The 20551-nt window shown below is 53.4% G+C and overlaps 1 protein-coding gene across 1 annotated transcript in view; it reads left to right on the top strand.

Annotated features, from left to right (window-relative positions):
- The window catches only part of Trappc12 (trafficking protein particle complex 12), a 38988-nt gene extending 19941 nt beyond the window's left edge, over positions 1 to 19047 (top strand). The window contains exons 4-12 of the mRNA XM_005404378.2: positions 7118 to 7231; positions 8245 to 8383; positions 10409 to 10521; positions 13409 to 13481; positions 15220 to 15293; positions 17058 to 17156; positions 18017 to 18117; positions 18366 to 18453; positions 18740 to 19047. Of these exons, the coding sequence (XP_005404435.1) occupies positions 7118 to 7231; positions 8245 to 8383; positions 10409 to 10521; positions 13409 to 13481; positions 15220 to 15293; positions 17058 to 17156; positions 18017 to 18117; positions 18366 to 18453; positions 18740 to 18982 (1044 nt within the window). The 3' untranslated portion in view covers positions 18983 to 19047. The remainder of the gene's footprint in view (positions 1 to 7117; positions 7232 to 8244; positions 8384 to 10408; positions 10522 to 13408; positions 13482 to 15219; positions 15294 to 17057; positions 17157 to 18016; positions 18118 to 18365; positions 18454 to 18739) is intronic.
- The last annotated feature ends 1504 nt before the right edge of the window (positions 19048 to 20551 follow it).

Below are 20551 nucleotides of genomic sequence, written 5' to 3'. Positions count from 1 at the left end.
CCGGTACCAGGAACTGAACTCACGACCTTGAGCTTGCCAGGCAGGCACTTTTTGCCACTGAGCTAAATCCCCAGCCCCTATGTGCATATAGTTATACACACCATACACAGGGCAACACATGTGGAGAGACAAATGAGATGTATGTATTTCCATATGTACTACACACAAATTCCATACCATGCTTATAGTTTTTCTTCTTTTATTCTGTATTATATTTGCATGTAGTACTAACATTTTCTCATGTTAAAGATTTTAAATTAAAACATATTTAATAACAAATCTGAAGCCATTATAAAACTTTAGGAAGATCTATCTTGTACAGATTTTTTTTCTGCAAATGTTATTCTTTCTTTCTTTTTTTTTTTTAATGTGATTCTTTGTTTGGCATCCGTCTTAGGAGGCAAATTACTGTGCCAAAGACTATGACCATCCTTGAGGCTCTTACTCTACTTTAATTTTCAAAACCATTATTGCAGTTGACATTTATCAACAGCACATGTGTATTTACTTTAGTATCTCTTTGTCTGCCCTGAGTTTTAACTTTTCTGGGGGAAGGGGTTTAAGACAGGGTCTCACAATGTAGTGCAAGCTGGCCTGAACTTCATTGTGTAGTCTAGGCTGGCCTCAAACTCACAGTGATCTTCCTGCCTCAGCCTCCTGAGTGCTGGGATCACAGGCATGTGCCACCATGCCCAGCCATGAGTTTTAATTTTTTAAAAAAAAGTTTTCTCATTTCTTAGGCTAACAAAGTCATTTGCTTTTTTAAAAAAAATAATTTAATTTCTTTGGTTACTAGTATAGTGAAACATTATTTTATTTTTTACTGTCCTGTTATGCTGTGAATTTGCCATCTACTCCATAGTTCTTTGAATGTCTGTGCATGCTAAGAGCTACAGGAAAGAAATACTTTCAGAAATTAAAGAGCAGTGCTCCAGACAGCTTCCCTGCCCCAAGGGGCTCACCTGAAGGAGACACAGGATGCAGTCCTAATTAAAAGTAGCTTGGAATGCCAGGCCAGGCCTCATCGGTGTGCAGAGTGGATGAGGCAGCACTTCCTAACCTTTATATCATTTCTGGCCCCCAAGGGACATTTTTAGAAATTTTTTTCCTAATATGTCACCACCACCCTTAGCCCCACATGAAATGAAACGCTCAGCAGTCAGATTCTGTTTTGTCACGTTCATCTTTTGGGGCGCCACTGATGGTCGTTATCCAAGATTCTTCTATCCCCAGGAGACACATCCCATCCCTGGAGGGAATCCGTGCAGAGGAAGGGGGAAGTGGATGGAAGGTTTCACCCTGGGATGAGATCTGGTTTCCAGTTGGAGGAAGGGCAGGGTGGAAGGTGACAGGTGACTTCACAGTGTGACTGTACCATCATTTCTAGCTCTGGAGTGGCCAGTGAGAGACTTGGGCAGTGAAGCTATTTTGAATAATTGATGTAATTGTGCTCCCTGGGCGTGAACTGCTGCTTTAGCCCTGGGCAGCACTCAGGGGGGCGGTGCATTTCACACAGTGTAGATGAGGAAGTTAGTGAGGAAAAGGCCCAGCTGGGCTGTGGGTTCTGGGCATACACAACACTCGTATAGTAACAGAAGTAAGAAAAGTAGGCCAGACTGCACTGCACACTTACTTAGTACCTGCTGTGTACTGAGAGCAGTGTTCATGCGTTATATACAGATAAGCAGTTGTCTCTGCTCCCAAGAACCATCCAGAAAAAAACCAGGAAGTTCTCCAGGTCATAGGTATTACTTAATCTCTTGGTGTAGATGAGGCGGTGTTCATCCTGCCTCAGCTTCCCGAGTGCTGGATGATGGACATTTGCCACCACCTCAGCTTATAGCGTTGACAATTCCTGTTCATAACTTTTGTGGCTAAAATTTTGTCTGCATGAACTGGTTGACGCACTTTGTCTACCTGCTATATTCACTCTCTTTGAGAGTTTTGCAGAAGTTCCCGCTTTGTGTACTGCTTCCGTTTGTGACCTGTAGAAGTTGGATCCTTGGTTGCAAAACCATGGGGGTCTGGATTTTTCTTCTGTAGGGGCGCAGAGGTGATTTACAGTATCTGCATCCCCCAGTAGCATCCTAGAAACCTTGACCTGGAGCTTCTGGACAGCACACTAGGAGGGTGTCCCGCGATCGGTCCAGGGTGCCCACAGCTCTGCCAAGTGCTGTCCTGGTAGTGATCGGCTATGATTTTTACAAAGCAGGCACATTTTCAGATATCCCGAGTGGAGTCATGTTGCAAAGGATACCTGCATTGGTGTTGCTGCCTTGCATGTCACTAAAAATTACATTCTAAAGACACATGTGAGGCCAAAAGAAAGTGCTGAGTAGAGGGAGGGCACAGACCAGTGTGTGTTTAAAGATAACTGTAAGGCTGCAGACACAGCACCATTCACAGTGCTTGCTTTCTCCTCCATACCTGTCTTCTGCGATTCCACTGCAGCTGCAGGATCTGCCGTGGGCACATCTGTCTCTGCTGAAGCATCCACGATACAGGATAGAGCTGTCGTGTGTGAGAGGTAGCAGGGCTGTAGTGGCCGCACAGCACCGCTGCCGGGCCTGCTGCTCCTCCTCATCCCCTGCATTAAGGACAGTGCCCATCCACCCTTGCCAGCACCTGGTGGGCGCTGTATGCCAGCAGGGCTCTATCTTCAGCTGCCGTCTTCCCTGTGCAGTGAATGTGCACACACACTTCTGTCTCATGTCCTTCCATCTCTGCATCCAGCCTGCCAGCCCCGTCCCAGTCTCCCCCACCTTTGCCCTTGCCCAGTGACTTCTTGGTAGGGATGCCTGGCCAGCACCAGACCCTCGGTCTCCACTGGCGTCTTTTGGGTGGGCTTCGTTGCTTCTCCTGGGCCCAGTCTTGGAGCCCTGTGATCACCCCCAGCTCGTCACTTCCTGTGAGCCCCTTCCTACCCTTGCCTCTCCAGCCACTGCTCTGTCCCATGGGGTCCTGAACCTACCTGTTGGACCCTAGCCAGTCGCTAAACGACCTCCCCAGGCACTGACACTGACACCTGACTTCTCTACTGCTTTCTTTACCCAGCATGGTTTCCATGGTCCGAGTTTCAAAGGAGCTTTTGTTACAGCCTCAAAACACGCGCTCTTTCATTCTTGCTCATTCTCTCAAAGCCTAGTTGGCAGCCCCTGCTCCTGACAGTCCAGCCTGCAGCTCTCTGGCAACAACACTGGCCAAGCCTGCTGGACAAAACCCTGCATACCCACACCAGCACCTGGACGCTGCTGGGCTCAGGGTCTCAGCAGAGGGGACTCACATCGCTGTCTCCATCCTGAACGTCTCCACCACACCCCCACATCGGCCCTTCGTCCGCAGCCTCCTCTCTCAGCCTTCGACAGCTTGACAGCTCCCAGACTTCCCTGGGCTCCCTGGCCCCATGGCCACTCCTCATTCTCCCTGAATATCGCTCTAGCTGAGTTCAGCCCTTGTCTCTGTCCCGCTGGCTCTTGCCAGGGCCCTCTGGACCATTCGCAGGCTCTTCCTCTCGTGTGTACATCTCCCCTCTCATGTATGCATCTCGTGGGCGCCTCCCTTCTTTGCTCTGTACTGGCTCTGCCCAAGTCTCCTCGGTATCAGCCCCGCACATCCAGATCTTGACCTTTCTTAGAATTCTCAGCTCCACATCACCAGGAATTGAGCCCAATTTGGGATTCCCGGACCATGTTTCCGTCTGTATCCCTGTCTCAGCCCAGCTCCACCCCACCTGGGAGGACGGGTCAGAATTTCCCATCTGTCCCTCACTCCCGAGCCAGGTGGTCACCAGCCTGGTCCCTTCTGCACTGCCTGCCCCCCAGCTCCTCCCCTTCACCAGCTCTGCTGGAAGGATGGTGGTCCTTTGGGTTTTGAATTTCCAGTCTTTAGCAAGCTCTGAGTTTTGTAAAGATCAATATAAACTGGTAATTATAGGAAAATGCAATGAAAAGCGTACCAAATCCCAGCCCTGTTTCACTGTCTGTGGCAGCATGCAAACCACTACCTCCCCAGCTGGCTCCAGTAACCTGCAGAAAGGGGGGGGGGGTGAGGGGGCACGTGTAGCCCTCAGCTGCAAGCAGGTCACCAGCCTGGGCTGTGGAACATCCTGCTGGCCCTTCACAGTGGCTCACTGCAGGCAGGGAGCCTGGAGCTTTCAAACCATGATGGGGTGCCCTGCTGTGGCCACAGCCTTGGAAGCCTGTGAGTGCAGGGAAGGCCTGGCCTCCCTGCCTCTTGCATATCCGTGGCCTCATGTGGCTACCCTGCTGTCAGCCATGTGCCCCACCTTGTGCCCCCATCCCTCCCATCCCCCTCCACGTACCCCCAGTCCTCACTCCTGAGTTTTGCTGGCTCTGACTCCCTGAGCTGGCTCTTCCCATCCCCATTCTTGGGGTTGGCAGGTCCTGCAGGATGGCCACCTGGGTCTGCCGAGACCAAGTTCCACCCCAAGTGAGGCCAGGGCGTGTGACCAGGGAGCCGGGGTCTGCCTGGCCTTGGACGAAGAGCTAGTCCATGCTAGGTGGCAGATCTTTCCCGCTCTCCGCACATTTGCAATTCAAAGAGAGTATACATAGCCACTTGCATTACGTAAAGCAGTTACTGCCTTGCACTTAGACTGGAGAAAGCATTTGGAGATCATTTTAAGTAAATTATCTTAACCAGTCTAAAAATATTTCTGAGCTGCCAACCAGAACACAGAAGTCCTGCATTCCTTGGCACCGTCTCACTGGAGTCTGGACAGTTTAGAGGAGTGTGGTGCGGGTCTTGTCCTCAAGGTTGACCCCTGGTTCTCAGACTCTTTCTGGGGAAGCCCACAGGCCCAGTGCTTCCCCTCTGGGGAAGCCCACAGGCCCAGTGCCTGTGAAAGCATGGTCTGGGGACAGCTTCAGGGGCAGAGACCCCAGCTGCGTCATGTGCATACCTGTCTCGCCACCCAGAAGCAGGGAGCTACCAGAAGTATTTGCAGCAATCGCTCTAAGTGGGCATCCGGGTTTGTAGCTCATACAGCTTCATTCATCGTCACCAACCCCAGAGGCAGCTAGTGTTCTTTGTACGTGAACTCACGAGCCAGCGTAGATCCGCTCAGTAGATGTCACTCACCACAGAAAGGAGTGACCCGGGACAGCTGAGTGCGCACAGGCGGGGCAGGTGCAGGCTTGACAAGCCACACACACCCACTCCGGGCAGCATGGCTGCAGAGCAGGGTGCTCCTGCAGAGAGGGTGGTGCCGGTCCTTGCACAGAGCGTTGTGACCTGAGATTCACACTAGGGGGAGAACATGCCAGAGATGCGTGGGAAGAGTTGGGAGAGGTTGTTTTTTTTTTTTTTTTTTTTAATTGCACTGTTCAGTTTTTCTTTTTTTCGGCACTGGGAATTGAACCCAGGGTCTTCAGTCGACCAAGTGAGCTTGAACTTGCGGTCCGCCCCCCTCAGACTCCCAAGAACACAGGGATGACAGGCCTGCGCCACCACGCCTGGCTTTGTTCCGGTTTTCATGTCTGTGGCTGCACGGCACTGAGCTCAGCGTCTGCATGTGTGTTACCCGGAGGGAGGCAGGCCTGACAACCTCCGTGCTACAACTCTGGAGTTTCCAGAGGGCAGGGCAGCTGTCTACCACCTGTGCTCCTGCCCAGGAATCCCACATCAAGAGCTCAGCACCCCTTCATGAAAGCTAAGGGTCCTTGTCTTCCCATGGGGCCTGTTCTCTGTGACCTCAGCATTTAGAAGACTCTGGGACACCGGGCCACGTGGGAGTCCGTGTGTGGAAAGGCAGGTGAAAACCTCCTGCGTGTGGCACCCTCTTCCTGGAGGTCCTCACCTCTCCCTTGGCCTGTCTGACTTCTAGTCTCCCTGTCCATCTTCCTTGGATCTGACAGTAATGAGCTCAGTCACCACTCTGCCCACCAAGCCTGGTGGTCTCTTTGGGTAGGAAGTACTCAAGTGAAGTTTGCAAGTAGCAGTTGTGCCTCCAACACAACCCACTGGCTACAATACTGCCACTGTGCAAAGCTGGTACTCAGGTGAATGAGCACCTCTATAGTAAAGAGCCCATTTGACGGAGACCACATACAGCACACGGCCACTTCTCTCTTCTTTATTCCTTATTCTCCCCGATGTTGTTCCATTTGGTGGTGACAAGTCACCCTCACGTAGCTCATTGATTTTACTCTTATTGGTGAAATAGAACTACTGAAAGGAACAGTCAGTGCTTAACTTTTTGTTCTTCTTTGTAATTCTTGTTACCAATTTTGCATGCTTATATCTGGCAACCTGAACAACTAATTTGAAGACAACAATATGCAATATAGGGCTGGGGATTTAGCTCAGTGGCACAGCGCCTGCCTGGCAAGTGCAAGGTCGTGAGTTCAATTCCTGGTTCCAGAAAAAAAAAACAACAACAACAAAAAATTAATCTAAAACCAATATGCAATATAACAACCATTGTTGAATTCCTATCATCTTGTTTAGTGAAATTCTATATCATTTCTAATGATTTTTTATTCTCTTTAAAATAAAAAAATGTTAAAAAATAGAGCAATGTTGAACAACTGAAACCCCTTATTTTATAGTCCATGCAGATTTTCCAGATACAAATCAGTAGACCCAGCACACAGATAAAATTAAATTACTGATTTTAAAGGGACAGAAATCACAGCCTAGAGGAGCTCTGTCTTATCAGTTGGGGCCAGGGAGAGCTTTCTTATAAGAAGCCCTTGCCTGTGTTCTGTGCATCAGTTGTTTATTGTTAATGTTGCTGTCATCCGCCGGTCAAGGTGGTGCACCCCTATAATCCCAACACCCGGGAGGCTGAGACAGGAGGATCACCTCGAGTTCAAGGCCAGCCTGGGCTACATAGTAAGTTCAAGGCCAGCCTGGACTACAGAGAGAGACCCTGTCTCAAAAAAAAAAAATATTGCTGTGATCTGGTCCTCTCCAGCTGGACCTCACACTCAGCGCTCACTGTCCAATCACACACATGCACAGTGACAAGTGGCACTGTCCTCTGTACCGGCTGGCTGGCACCTGACCTAGCTGTAATTCTCGATGGCTGGAGGGGGCCACTTGCTGCAAAGCAAACGCGCACTTGTGTGGTGATGACCACGTCTGTGTCTTGCAGAACTGCCGGAACTGGAGAGCGGCGGTCGATCTGTGCGGACGCCTCCTTACAGCCCATGGCCAGGGCTACGGCAAGAGCGGGCTGCCCACCAGCCACACGACAGACTCGCTGCAGGTCAGAACTCATGCCTGGGGTCACTGGAGTTTTACATAGTTTAGCATAATTTGGGGACCACAGCCTTCGGCGTCAATTAAGACAATCTGAGAACAAATTACGGATTTTGGTGTCCTGAACTGACTCTCTGGTGAGACTGCTCTAGTTCTTCCTTTCCTGATCATTTGTGTGTTCCTCTTGCCTGTGTGAACTTCAGTCTCCCTGTGCCCTGCGGAGCTGTGGCCTCAGTGCAGCCCTGTAGCCAGGCCTCAGGGTGCTCGTCGCCTGCCCTCCCTCCCTCCATCTGCAGATGGGTATGGTTGGAGGGTGGCAGCGAGGTTCCCTCTGTGGTGGGCACTGCCAAAACTGCCTGGCAGTGCAGCACTATCTGCTGTTTAAATTCATTAAGTTCTGTGGATTCAAATGTTTAGCTTCCCCTGCAAACTAAGATCAAGCAGGACTTGTCTCTCTGTGCCTGGCGTCCTTTAGCATAGCATCCTCTACGTTCTTGCTTATTGTTGAAAATGACAGGGTTCTTTTCTAAGTGTGTCTAGTATTCCACCAGGTATATATATGATATTTCCTCTATCCCTTCCTCCATCGATGGACGCGACGAACTTCATTTTTCCATCAGTGAAGTCAGATTGGTTGAGGTCCTCTCTAAGGTACCTTTTAGTTCTGAAGGTCTCTAGCTGTCCCTCATTAACTTGAATCACACCACTTTCCTGAGTGTGCCCGCATCCCAGCTGCTGGGAGTGCCCGTGCTCACGGTGTCATGGCTGCATGTGTTGGCACTGCCCCCTGTGCCATGGCCCCTGCTTAACAGGTGGCCTGAAAACTGTGTTCCTTCAGTGCCGTTCCTTGCACAGCGCACCGTCCTCTCCCCATCCGGGGTATCTTTATGCAGATGACCAAAAACAGCTTCCCCACTGAGCATTAGAAGTCAAGGCCTGAGAGCAAGTGAATAGGGAAAGGGGAGTTCTGACTAGACACCTGGACATAACCTGCTGTCTCTGTCGTGCTTTGCGTTTCAGCTTTGGTTTGTAAGACTGGCACTGCTAGTGAAGCTGGGCCTCTTCCAGAATGCCGAGATGGAATTCGAGCCCTTCGGGAATCTGGACCAGCCAGACCTGTACTATGAGTACTACCCGCACGTGTACCCTGGGCGCAGGGGTAAGGCTTGGGAGTGTGATGTCGGGACCTCTGCATGTTTTTTGTTATGCTTTGCTTTGATTGATGCAGACTTACGTATCCTCAGCTTTCTTCATCCCAGTCTAGAAAATGAAATCTCTGTCTTATATCTGCTGACCTGGAAGTCCTTGAGGGTGGGTCTATCAGGCACCTGTGAGGACAGCAGCATGACCTGGCACGGAGGCCTCAGACTTCTTCCTGGTGCCCCACAGTGGGAGCACGACACACTCTTTCCTGTTCATCTCCATTCTGATTTTTAAAATTGGTTGTGGCCCATAAGACGGTAACAGTCACAATCGTTAGGCTGCTTCTGGGACAGGGGCAGGATGTGGGGCTGCAGGGAGGGAAGGCAGACTGCAGAGCAAAGTCTGGTAGGCTGGGAGAGGAGGACCTTGCGGAGGTCGACATCCCTGCTGTGTTCCTGTCATGGAAAAAACCATCGTGGCGAAAACCATTGTGGCGTAAACCCTTGTGGCGTGGTTCTCCTGGGAGCTGAACCCTTCGTTCAGACTTTGCCTGGCCATGTCTTGGCTCCCGCTGAGTTACTGTGCTACTGTGGGCAAGTTAGCTATGGCTGTGTGCCCAGCACCCACATAAGCAAAACAGGGATCTGATCCACTCTCCTCCTGCGTTGGTGCGAGGATGATGTGATGTCATATGTCAGTGATATAAAACAGCGGCTGGAACATGTGCTGCATCTGCTACTTTACCCTGTGCTGAGTTCCTAAACAACCTCTTCTGCTTTTCTGTAAGGTCATGGGACCAGCATTTGTTGGTAGAGACCCAGACTCTCCAACAATCCAGAAGGCTCCTGCGCGGGGTCTCCTCACCCTCAAGAGAGGGGCAGTGGGCGAGAGTAGTTCAAGTCTCCCTTGAAGAGCAGCCTTACCACCTCTGCATGCAGGCAAAGTGCAGGCCGGCATCCTTCCTTGGAGCTGGGCTGCTTCCTCCCAGGATGTGCAGACAGCGAGACCTGAAATGAATCCGCACAGGCAATGGATGGAGAGAAGACGGCAGCTATGCGTCATTAAGCAGCTAATTCAAATTAGGAAATGGACACAAATCATACATATGTTTTCGCTGAAGTGTGCGAACACCCATCCACAATAATATGCTGCATGTTTGCTAATTTTTCTTTGCATTCTGTGGAGTAACAAGCATAAACGTTAAGAATTTGATTTATTCATTTCATTTTGGCTTGCAATATATAAGCAAAGCAAGTCGTTAAAATGTGCTTTAAAAAGAAGGTTACGGCAACACAAACAAATAAATAACTTTTATGAATGAGCTTCGATATATTTCATTTAAATATCAGGCACAGTTTTAACCCAGGCAGAGGATTCATAACAAGACATACGACGAGTGGTGTAAAATCCCGGGGTTGTCTTTTCATCCCAGAGGCCAGCAGCATTGTGCTCTTAGGGTCCTGGCAATTCCCATCAGCCATGCTACACTCCCTTGAAGCAGTTCACTCAACCTTGGCCCCAAAGCCGTCCTCTGAGCTGCTGCTCAGCACCCCTCTCTGTGCACCCTATCTTGCAATGAGAACTGCAGCACCCAGTGGCTGAGTCCAGGCCGTCTGGGGTCACAGAGACAGAGTGGCTTCTGATTTTTTGCCTCCTCATATAAACTTTAGAATCAGCTCGTTGATATCCACAGCCAACAACTTGCTGGGATTTTGACTGGGACTGCACTGAATCTATACACCAAGCCCTGACAAAATGACTTCTTAATGTCTTTGAGTTTTCTTATCCATGAACATGGAATGTCTGTCCATCCCCTCGGACCTTTGATTCCTTTCACTGGAAGATTTCATTCTTTTCATTCTGTCTTTCAGATTTATACGTAGACACTTTGTTTTGGTGTTAATGTGAGTGGTACATTGCTCTTGATTTGAGTTGTTAATTGCTGGTATTTAGAAATCCAGCTGACTTTCATGTATCATGCAACCTTTCACTGCCTGTAAGGGCACCGCGGGCAACTGACGCAGCTGCGATTTGGTTCCAGGCTCCATGGTGCCCTTCTCCATGCGCATCCTGCACGCAGAGCTGCAGCAGTACCTGGGCAACCCTCAGGAGTCGCTGGACAGACTGCACGGGGTCAGGACCGTCTGCAGCCAGGTGAGTGACCCCACCTCAGCCCCTTGCCCTGCACAGCCACGCTGCCCACTCCCTATCCGCCCAGCAGTCCTGGCACTTGCTCCCTCAGGCCCGAGGCACCTAACTCTGGCCGGGGCATTGTTGCTGCTGCTGGAAGCATTTTGGGGTAGGAGGGTAGTTGTTGATACAGCCAGGATCCCGAAATCCACGTTCCTTAAGACTCTGGGTAGACTAAGAGCAAGGATGTTTGCCTCACATAAAGTAGTCCGTGTGAGCTGTACCTGGCTATGCATGCACCTATGCACACACGCACCCACATATGCATGCACCCATGGCCACCTATCTACAGCGGGAACAGCACTGACATGCTCAGGTTGACAGCCACCACCCATGACACTGACACCAAGGCCCAGGTCCAGCAGCAGTTACACCAGGGCACCACACTTGGTCAGCAGATCAACTGTCACCGTAGATGACGTTGGAGGAGACACAGGGTGGAATGGCTTCGCTGTGCACGGCCGCAGCCTCTTCTTGTCCTGGGCATCTGCACTGGGACCATGCATGCGCTTGCCTGTCCTCCTGCTGTACAGCCCGGGGGCTGAGGAAAAAGTGCAGCCTGTAGTTCAGGAAGCGGTGAACACACCGGCCTTCAGGAGCATCTGCAATGAGATTTTTTTTTTTTTTTTTTGGTCTTTTTGAGACAGGGTCTTGCTATGCAGTTCAGGCTGGCCTTGAACTCATTTTGCAGCCGAGACTGGTCTTGAACTCGTGATGATCTTCCAGCCTCAGCCTCCTGAGTGCTGAGATTACAGGTGTGCACCACCACACCTGGCTTGAGAGTTTTTTAAAACACAAGATCACATTTCCCAACCAGTATAGTTGTGCCCAGCGCAGTCTTGAGTTCATCTTTGTCCCCCTGCCACTCTGCAACCTTATCCTGCCCCATCCTGTGGCATGGCCAGGGCCCCCAGTGACAGGAAGTGCTTCCCAGGAGGAGGCCAAGCACCCTGGGGTGCCATGACGTCCCTTTTCGTCTGGACTGGACAGGACCCAGCAGGGCCCTGGGGCCTGACTCCCAGAGATTGTGAATAACACCCACCCCTTCCCAGCCACAGTGGTGCAGCCCCCAAGGGGCCAGAGGTGAGGGCCCCTTCATCCTGGCCTCAAGCAGATGGGGCCTGGGCCACAGGTGTCTGTTCCCTAGTTAGGATGCCCGCTCGCCCCTGCCCAGAGAGCCGTGTAGCAAGCAGAACGAGGACTTAGGTCCTTTAAATAGGAAGGGCCCTTTCAGTACTATTGCGAGCAAGTGCTACTGGTTATATATGGAGTCAGACAGCTGGCGTATTCATCCGAGGCATCTCATTTTCTCCTTGGACAGAACACCAGCAGGCTTTTATTTTGACTGATGGGTCTCCCTCCCCGGCCGTGGAGGGTACTGGCAGCTGCCTGTATTGTTGGGGTGTAGCCCATCCCTCCAGCCCCCTTTTCCATCATGGCTCTGCCTCTGTTCCTACACCCTGACTCCCCCAGTCTGCTTCCAAGCAGGACAGAGTTGCTTCCCAGCCCACTTATTCTAAGACACTCTATGAGGGGGCCCTTGAAGGACTTCACTTCAGCCCACAAACCTCCAGAGCATGTCCAAGCAGATTCTCTCTCCCACTCTGCAGCTGTCTCTTCACTCTGGATTTCTTCCCTGGCCTCTGGAGGGCGCCCGCCATGCTGGGTTCACTCTGGGGTCCCTTGTGCCTTCCCTTTGCCCGAGGTCACTGACCTCGTGAGCCTGGGCCCTATTCTTGTCTACTACTGTCCCCTTGTCCCATCTCCTTCTTCTTCCTAGGCTCCCTTCACTAAGGGAAGCAGATGACAGCACTGAGACTGTCTTCCCTGCCTTACTGCTTGCATGATTCCTTGTCAGATGGCAGAGTAGCTGGAAAATGTCCCTTGGCCTGATTTAAGCCAGCCAATCTCCCTATGGTCACAGCGTCAAGCCCATGTGTGTCCTCCAGGCTGAGATTCCCTACGATTGTTCCCCGGCGCCTGTAAAATGGTGACACTGCACGCTGCACTGCTTGGGTGGTGCCTGGAGTGTCGCCTGCAGGTGACCAGGCTATGGCCCGAGGGCAATGTCACAGAACTACTCATGTCTCCATTTTTCTCCCTAGCAAATAATCTTTCCTCTCAAGACCTTTTCTCCTCATCCTGCCCCTAAAAAAAAAGGAAAAGTTACCCACATTACAGTGGCCACAGTGACTTTTCAGGGATAACCTAAACACAGAGGCGACAACCAGGAGTTATTAACCAACCAAAAAGCTAGGTAAAGTGACAGCTATGCCCCCTCCTCTGGGGATATTAAGAAAGGCCATGTGACCTTGTGGTACCCTGCAGGAAGGGGACTGGTATTTCCACGCAAGTTAGTGATCACTCGCATGTGCAGCTTGGTGCTTTTCTCAAAAGCAAAACCACATGTTCCCTATGCACAATGTCTGGGGTGCTTTGGGGTTTTCTTGTTTTTGTTTTATTTTTCTTTTGTCTTTTTGAGACAGGGTCTCTCTGTAGTTCAGGCTGGCCTTGAACTTACTATGTAGTCCAGGCTGGACTTAAACTCGAAGCAATCCTGCCTCAGCCTCCCAGCTGCTGGGATTACAAGCATGCATCACTACACCTGGCTCTTCGGGATACTCTATAGGCGTTGTAAGCCCAAACTCCCCACACTCCGCTGGAGAGCAGGGCCTGTCCATGCACTGTGACTTTGGGCTGGAGTCGTCACAGCACTGAAGATGTGTCCAGGTGGACGTTCTCTGGCAGCCTGCTCTTCATCCAGAGAAGCCTGCTGCCCCTAGGAAGTGTTAGGAAGACGTCTGGATGCAGGTGCATTTCTCACAGATGTCATTGTGTCTGCTGGCCGCAGATCCTGGTGAACCTGGAGCAGGGCCTGGCCGAAGACGGGGGCCTGAGCAGCGTCACCCCGGAGAGCAGGCAAGGTGAGCTGCCCCCTCAGACGGCAGGCGGGTGGATGTCCCTGCTCTCAGCCTCTGGCTCCTTGCCCTGCAGGGCGCCGTCCACTCACGAGGTGGCCCACAGCTCCCACAGCTCCCTTCCCCAGCGGGCCTGCCTGGTGGCCGCACTGTGGGGAGCCAGAGTCCCTTTCCCAGTGGTCACAGGGGCAGGCAGGCCCGGGGTAACTCTGGCAGGGGGACCCGGTTGGGGGCGCAAGGAGACACGAGGTGGTGGGAGAGGATGTGGCCGCAGGCTGCAGCAACATCGGGCTGCACTGAGAAAGGCTCTGTGTGTGCCTGTTCCCTTCCGCTGCCTAAGACAGGGAATTTGTAAAGAACAGAGGTTCATGTGCAGCAGGGATTCCTGTGAGGCCCCTCTTGCTGGCCTCCTGACCGGGAAGATGTCACAGGGGTCCCTCTCCCTCTCCTATAAAGCCATGAATGCCACCATGGGGCAACCTCAGGTCTCCTCTGCTCCCAGAGGGCCCCGCCTCCAAATTCCATGCATGTAGGCCCCTGGGGGCCTCCCCAAGAGCAGCAAGTGGCGAGCTTTGAACCTCCAACCTCCTGGGGTCCCAGCTCACCCCTCGGGCACCTTCCCCAGACCTGTGGTTGGCAGCTTCTCCTCCCAGCTCCAGTCCTGCCTGGTAAATCCCAAGACCAGGATGCGCACTGGGACAGATGGGACTCTGGTCAGAAGGAGGAGGCTGGGTGGCACGGTGTGAACTGCCAGAACCCCAGGGAGGATCTGTGTTCCCAACACCTCCCTAACTTCCGATAACCGCAGGGCAGAGGGTCCTTGCCCAGGCAGGGTGTCCCCGAAGGCCCGAGCTGAGCTGACAGTGGAGCTGCCCCTTCCCACCACCTCCTATCTTGGCCTGAGTCCTGATCGGGTCCCTATGTTCTTTCATTTCTGGCATTAAGACAACATCTCACTGTGAATTTCATGCTGGTCTTGCCTTGAACTCACTATATAGCCCAGGCTGGCCTCAAATTCCTGGCAGTCCTCCGCCTCAGCCTCTCGCTGCTGGGATGGCAGGCTGCATGACATGGCTTATGCTTGGGTCCCTCTTAAAGGAGTGGACACACCCAGGACAAGGAGTCACTGGGTCAGGTGACACCTCCACCCCTCTGGGCCACAGCCTCGTTTTCAACAAAGCATAAACCCTGAAGCCAGCTAAGTCCCCAACCCAGACTTCTCCTAATGCACTCAGCGGTGGTCAGCTGCTAGGGACCCTTACGGACCCCAGGGAGCTGTGAGGTGAGCCTCAAAGGCTTGCAATCGGTGGGCGACAACTGGTGGCCAGGTGCCCCAGGAGAGAGCAGAGAGCTCAGCTGCCCTGGTGGCCCCAGGGAGCCTGTGGTAAAAAGTGCTTTAGCCTTTGGGGAGCTGGGTGCACCACGCCCAGGACGATTACTTTCCCTGGTCGCTGGGACTGCAGAGCCAGCCCCAGGTTCTGACCCCAGGGGCCTCTCAGGTGGAGAAACTCTTGCCCCCTGATGAAGCCAGGCAGGGGGCCCTCAGGAGGTCCCGGAGTGCTGCAAGCTGCTTTCCCCCAGGGGCTCCCAGATTTAGAGTCCCACCGGATCCAGGCCTCTGACTGAGGCAGAGCCCCCTCCCCCACCACCTTTGATCCTTCTGGGGGTCCTCCTGCAGATTCTGTTCCTCAGCCCGCATGGCAGGGCAGGGGGACCCCAGCTCACACCTGCCCTCTGCCTGCAGCCTCCGTGCAGCTGTGGCGGGCGCGCCTGGGTCGGGTGCTCTACTCCACGGCCAACTGCCTGCTCCTCATGAAGGTAGGTGGGGGTGCCAGGCGTGGTGGCCCTGGAGGGGTGGGGCAGGGCGGGTCTGGCAGAGCCCAGTGACCCTGTGGCTGCTCGGGGTTGAAACAGCAAGCAGGGGTCACATCACCACGTCTCAGGCGCAAGCAAGCACGCTCTACAGGATTTGGTTGGAACCACCCACACCCCTGCGTTTCCCTCTGAATTCTACCCCAGAAAGGTGCTCTTTGTTCCCTGGCTTAGGAGGGTGGGACTTCCCCTCTTGTGTGATTTTTTTTTTTTTTTTTTTTTTTTTGTGGTACCAGGGATCAAACTCAGGACCTTGCACTTGCCAGGCAGGCACTTGTGCCACTGAGCTATATCCCCTGCCCTCTTGTGTGATTTTATCCACACCCCAGCAGCCCACCAGCCCAGACGCCAGGGCTTAAGCCCCTCCCTTCCACATGGTTCCCCCTGGGCATAGGCACCGGCTTCCAGCCGCGGGCACTGACGGCTCTGCAGGAATCCCACAGCAGCGCGGCCGCACCTTCAGGCTGCTCCACGGAGCACAGCTCCTCCCGCCCCACAGCTCCTGAGCTGCGCAAGGTCACTGCTGAGCTGCCACGGAGAAGTAGGCTCCCTTGCGGCCCTCCAGAGGGCGGGGGTGTGCAGAGCCGAGCAGCAGCAGCAGCAGCAGCAGCTCCTGACTGCAGTCGCCCGGGGCCTGCTTCTGCGCCTGCTCGGTGTGTGACCTTGACAGCATGCCGTGACCTTGACGCAGCCCCCGGAGGAGGGAATTAAAGCCTCAGAAATCCCCAGTCCTGACATTCATCTGCTCGCTCTCTGGAGGGCCGCTCGCTCCTCCTCACCTCCTCCTTCTCGTTCTCTGGTCCTCAAGCCTGTGCACCTAGCACTGCATCCTGCACCGCCCTCTAGAGCACCCCATCTGTCCACCTAAGCCGCTGCAGCAGCCCCGACCCCCGCAGCTCACTGACTTCCGGTTGCCAGAACAGTTAGGCAGAGATGAAAGACAAATGACAGAGCCTACGCCCTCGGGAGCGGAGCTGCCTGCCGGCTGCCGGCTGCTGACTTCCACTCGTGTCTTTAAGATGCATTCGTGGACAGTTACAGAACACAGTGCCCTTCGTGGTTGTACAGCAGCAGTAATAACCCCAGGCACCGATCTTAAGGTCCTTCCCTATTGTTGCGACTCAGAACACAACACAACACGTGGCTGTGTTTCAGAGATACTTTTACTGTGGCTGGCGCTGCATTTGCAGCAACAGGAGTGAAGAATGCCTCAGGGAAAGCCGGTCCCAGCACGTGCGCGCCCCTGCCCTCTCGCGAGCCCAGGTGGTATTGCAACTGTGGGGGTCATTTAATTAGGTGCGTGGCAAACAGGGGCTTATTTCATAAACCAGAGCCATTTAATTATTTAGACAGCATCTCTTTCACAGCGAAGTCAGTGTTCATTTCGCCTTTTCATGATGAGAAATCCACTCATCTGTCCCAGTCCCCAGCATCTGCCTGATGCAGAGAGGTGCAATCACCCAGGAGACCCCCACCCCCAGCCTGTCACGCCTGTCACCTCCCCCTTTAGGCTTCACGACAGCTGGAAGGTGCCACACGGGTGCCCCAACCCCCTGCAGCCCCCCAGTGACAAGAGTTCAGAGCCCCGATGCCCCCATGGCCAGCAGGCACAGGTCTGGCCCTGGCCAGCCGTCCCACTGGCTCTGGAGGCCAAGTGTCCCTGCAGCACACATGCCCCTGTGACAGCTGCACTCTGTCGGTGTCATGCAGGAATATGTGCTGGCCGTGGATGCCTACCGCGCTGTCATCCAGTACTACCCCGAGCAGGAGCCACAGCTGCTGAGTGGCATTGGCCGCATCCTCCTCCAGGTACACAGCTGGGCGGGCTATGGGACCATGGGACAGACACACCCCGTTTCCCAAAGTCTGGACTGCTGCTGGGGTTCGCCACTGGCTTGGACACCATGAGGCAGCCAGGGACTTGGCCAGGAGCTGGAGGACGCACCCAAGTAGAGTGCTTTAGAAATGGTCCCAAAGCAGTTAGAAAAGCCTTGACTAAGTGAATTATTCAGCCGGGTGTGGTGGAGCACGAGTGTGATCCCAGCACTCTAGGAGGCTGAGACAGGAGGGCAAGTTGGAGCCCGCCCTGGGCAGCTTAGCAAACCCTGGTTCAAAAAAACTTTAAAAAGGTCCAAGGGTATAGCTCAGTGCAAAGGGCCCTGTGTTTAATTTCTTGGAAAGAAAGGGGAGGTGCTGGATGTGGCAGCACATGCCTGTCATCCCAGCACTCAGGAGGCTAAGGCAGGAGGGTTGCTGTGAGTTCAAGGCCAGGGGAGGCTATACAGTGAATTTTCTGAATTGCAAAGTGAGACCCTGTCTTTAAAAAAAGAAAAGGCAGGCTGCCTCAGTCTCTCAAGTACTGGGATGACAGGCATGAACCACCATGCCTGTCGCTGTATTTTTACTTAATTCTGGGCCAGGATTCATCTCAGAGGACAGATTCCTAGCTGTAACACCCTTAGTGCCAGTGTTGTGGCTGGACGGGAAGTTCTGACGGGAAGGTGACACCCTCCATACCTTCAGTAGCTTCCTCCCTCTTAGCAGGATAATGGCAAACGGCCACTGCAGGTCCCCTGCCTGGCCTGGCCATGGGAGCATGGTGGGAAGCGTGTTTAATATCCCTTCCCGTCTGTCCAGTCTGACTTGACTGGATCATTCTGTCTGAGCAGATCGGAGACATAAAAACAGCCGAGAAGTATTTCCACGACGTTGAAAGAGTCACGCAGAAACTAGATGGGCTGCAGGGTAAAATTATGGTTCTGATGAACAGGTATGTACAGTGGACTCAGGTTTTTCCAACACCCCATAGGCCCTGCTGTTCCCTGAGGCATGTGGGTCCCCTGGAACCTCAGTGTTAAGGCCCTGCCATCTATGTCTGCCTGTGCAGCTGTGTCAGCACAGAGACACCTTGCTGGGCTCTGGGTCCACTCATTACAGTGACCCCACCCAGGACAGGGCAGCAGGGAGGGGCCTGGAGTGGGGCACCTGGCTCACTGCTCGCTGTCTCCCATGTTCTAGGGCCTTCCTGCACCTTGGCCAGAACAACTTCGAAGAAGCCCACCAGTTCTTCACAGAGATCTTGAAGTTGGACCCCACCAATGCAGTGGTAAGTGGCCCGGCCACAAACCAATCCCCAAGGAACCTTCAGCCTTTTGAGCACTTTGCAGATACTAGAAATGTGTGCTCCAGAAATCAAACCCAAACCCGGCATGGTGGCACACGCCTGTCATCCCAACACTCAGGAGGCTGAGGCAGGAGGGTCGCCATGAGTTCAAAACCAGCCTGAACTACGTACCTTCAAAAAAACAGAAAGAAAAAGAAGAGTACACTAAGCTGGCCCAGGGCACCCCAGGATGGGTGGGTGCATGCCCTAGCAGCCCCCTCTCCCACAGGCCAACAACAACGCTGCTGTGTGCCTACTGTACCTGGGCAAGCTTAAGGACTCGCTGCGGCAGCTGGAGGCCATGGTGCGGCAGGACCCGAGGCAATACCTGCACGAGAGCGTGCTCTTCAACCTCACCACCATGTACGAGCTGGAGTCCTCGCGAAGCATGCAGAAGAAGCAGAGCCTGCTCGAGGCCGTGGCCAGCAAGGAAGGCGACAGCTTCAACACGCAGTGCCTCAAGCTGGCCTAGCCCCCTGCTCTGTGTGCGCCCTGTCAGGACCCATAAAGCCCATTGCCCTGGTGCCCAGGAACATACTTCGTGTGTGTGTGTGTGTGTGTGTGTGTGTGTGTGTGTGTGTGTGTGTGTGGACACTGGGGAGTCAACCCAGGGTCTCCAGAGCTATGGCCCTGCCTAAGTATATTGCCCAGGCTCAAATTTATAATCCTCCTGCCTCAACCTCCCAGAGTGCCAGGATTACAGGCTGTGCCACCATACCCGGCCCCTGGGTGAGATTTTAGTTGAGAACTAAGATCCTCTCAAAGAAGCAGAATAGCCAGGAATGAAAGTTGCTCTTGCTTTTCCCACCTTTTTCCCTCGCCACATTCCAGCATGAGGAAGCACCCAATTCGGCTTCCATCCCGACATCCTGCAGTTCCGCAGCTTGTGAAAGATCAGGAGACCTTAAACCAGCAGAGCCGGCCTCAGAGCAAACGCTGCTTCCTTCCTGCTTCCCCCTCACATAGTCAGTGTGCAGGGGTTTTTTTGTTGTTAAGCTTTCACTGTGTAAATCGTAAAATGATTCCAGGTTCCTACAACTTGGTACACGTTAAGATTTCAGAAGAAAACAGCTTTCAGAAAAATGACTTGCAGGGCACCTGTGGAGTTAACACTGAATAGGTATGACAAGAGCCACATCCATCACTCATCCACATAGCTATCCGCAGGCCCACCCACCCACCTGCCTGCCTGCCCACCCATCCATTCATCCACCCACCAGCTACCAGGAAGCCCACCATCCACCTGCTGCCCCTCCCCCACACCCCCAGATGTCCTGAGCTCTACCATGCACCAGGCGCTGGAAAGGACTGGAGGTCCGTACAGTTAAGTCCTCTTCCTGTGCATCACTGGCCAGCTGTCTTCCTTTTAAGGATTCACAGCTCGCAGCAAGACCGCCAACCCTGGCAGGTCCAGAGCTGGCGGGGCCCCTGGGCCCACATGCAGGGCTGGCGGGCTTGTGCCTCCACCTGCCTAGGAGCTGCGTGTGACTCCACCCATCAGAGCTGCACCTGGGTTGGTGTACCCGCTGCTGGCTGGTTTCCCGAGCCTGCCACACCAGAGGGAGCACGGGAGGCCGTGAGCAGTGGCGGCAGTGTGCCAGGGCGTGGGAGGTGACAGCCAGCGGGGCTGCCACATGCAAGCCCCCCAAGTGATCTGCTGGATGCAGCTGGAAGCCACAGGTGAGCTTCGTGACTCAGCTCGACACTGTCATATGCTAAAGTACTATTTCAGTGCCAGTACTGAACTTAGTAGCTCTATTCACTGTTTGTTTTAACACTTTTTGCAGTGCTGGGGATCAAACCCAGAGCCTCACGCATGAGCTCTGCCCAAGCTAACCACCCCCAGCCCTGCAGTGTGACCCCCAAAGCCAAAGTAGAGGTAATAAATGATGCGGTCACCTACCCCCACCCACAGTACTAGGGACTGAACACAAGGCCTTTCCTCGGACCTACAACCCCAGGCCTTTTAAGACAAGGTCTCACTAAGTTGACCAGGCTGAGCTAGAATGTGGATCCTCCTGCCTCTGCCTCCCAGTGTACT

This window comes from Chinchilla lanigera, unplaced genomic scaffold (genome assembly GCF_000276665.1).
Source record: "Chinchilla lanigera isolate Chin_1 unplaced genomic scaffold, ChiLan1.0 scaffold00086, whole genome shotgun sequence".
NCBI classification, from domain to species: domain Eukaryota; kingdom Metazoa; phylum Chordata; class Mammalia; order Rodentia; family Chinchillidae; genus Chinchilla; species Chinchilla lanigera.
Note: the sequence above shows the minus strand (reverse complement) of the source record. Positions and strands in the feature narration are given on the sequence as shown.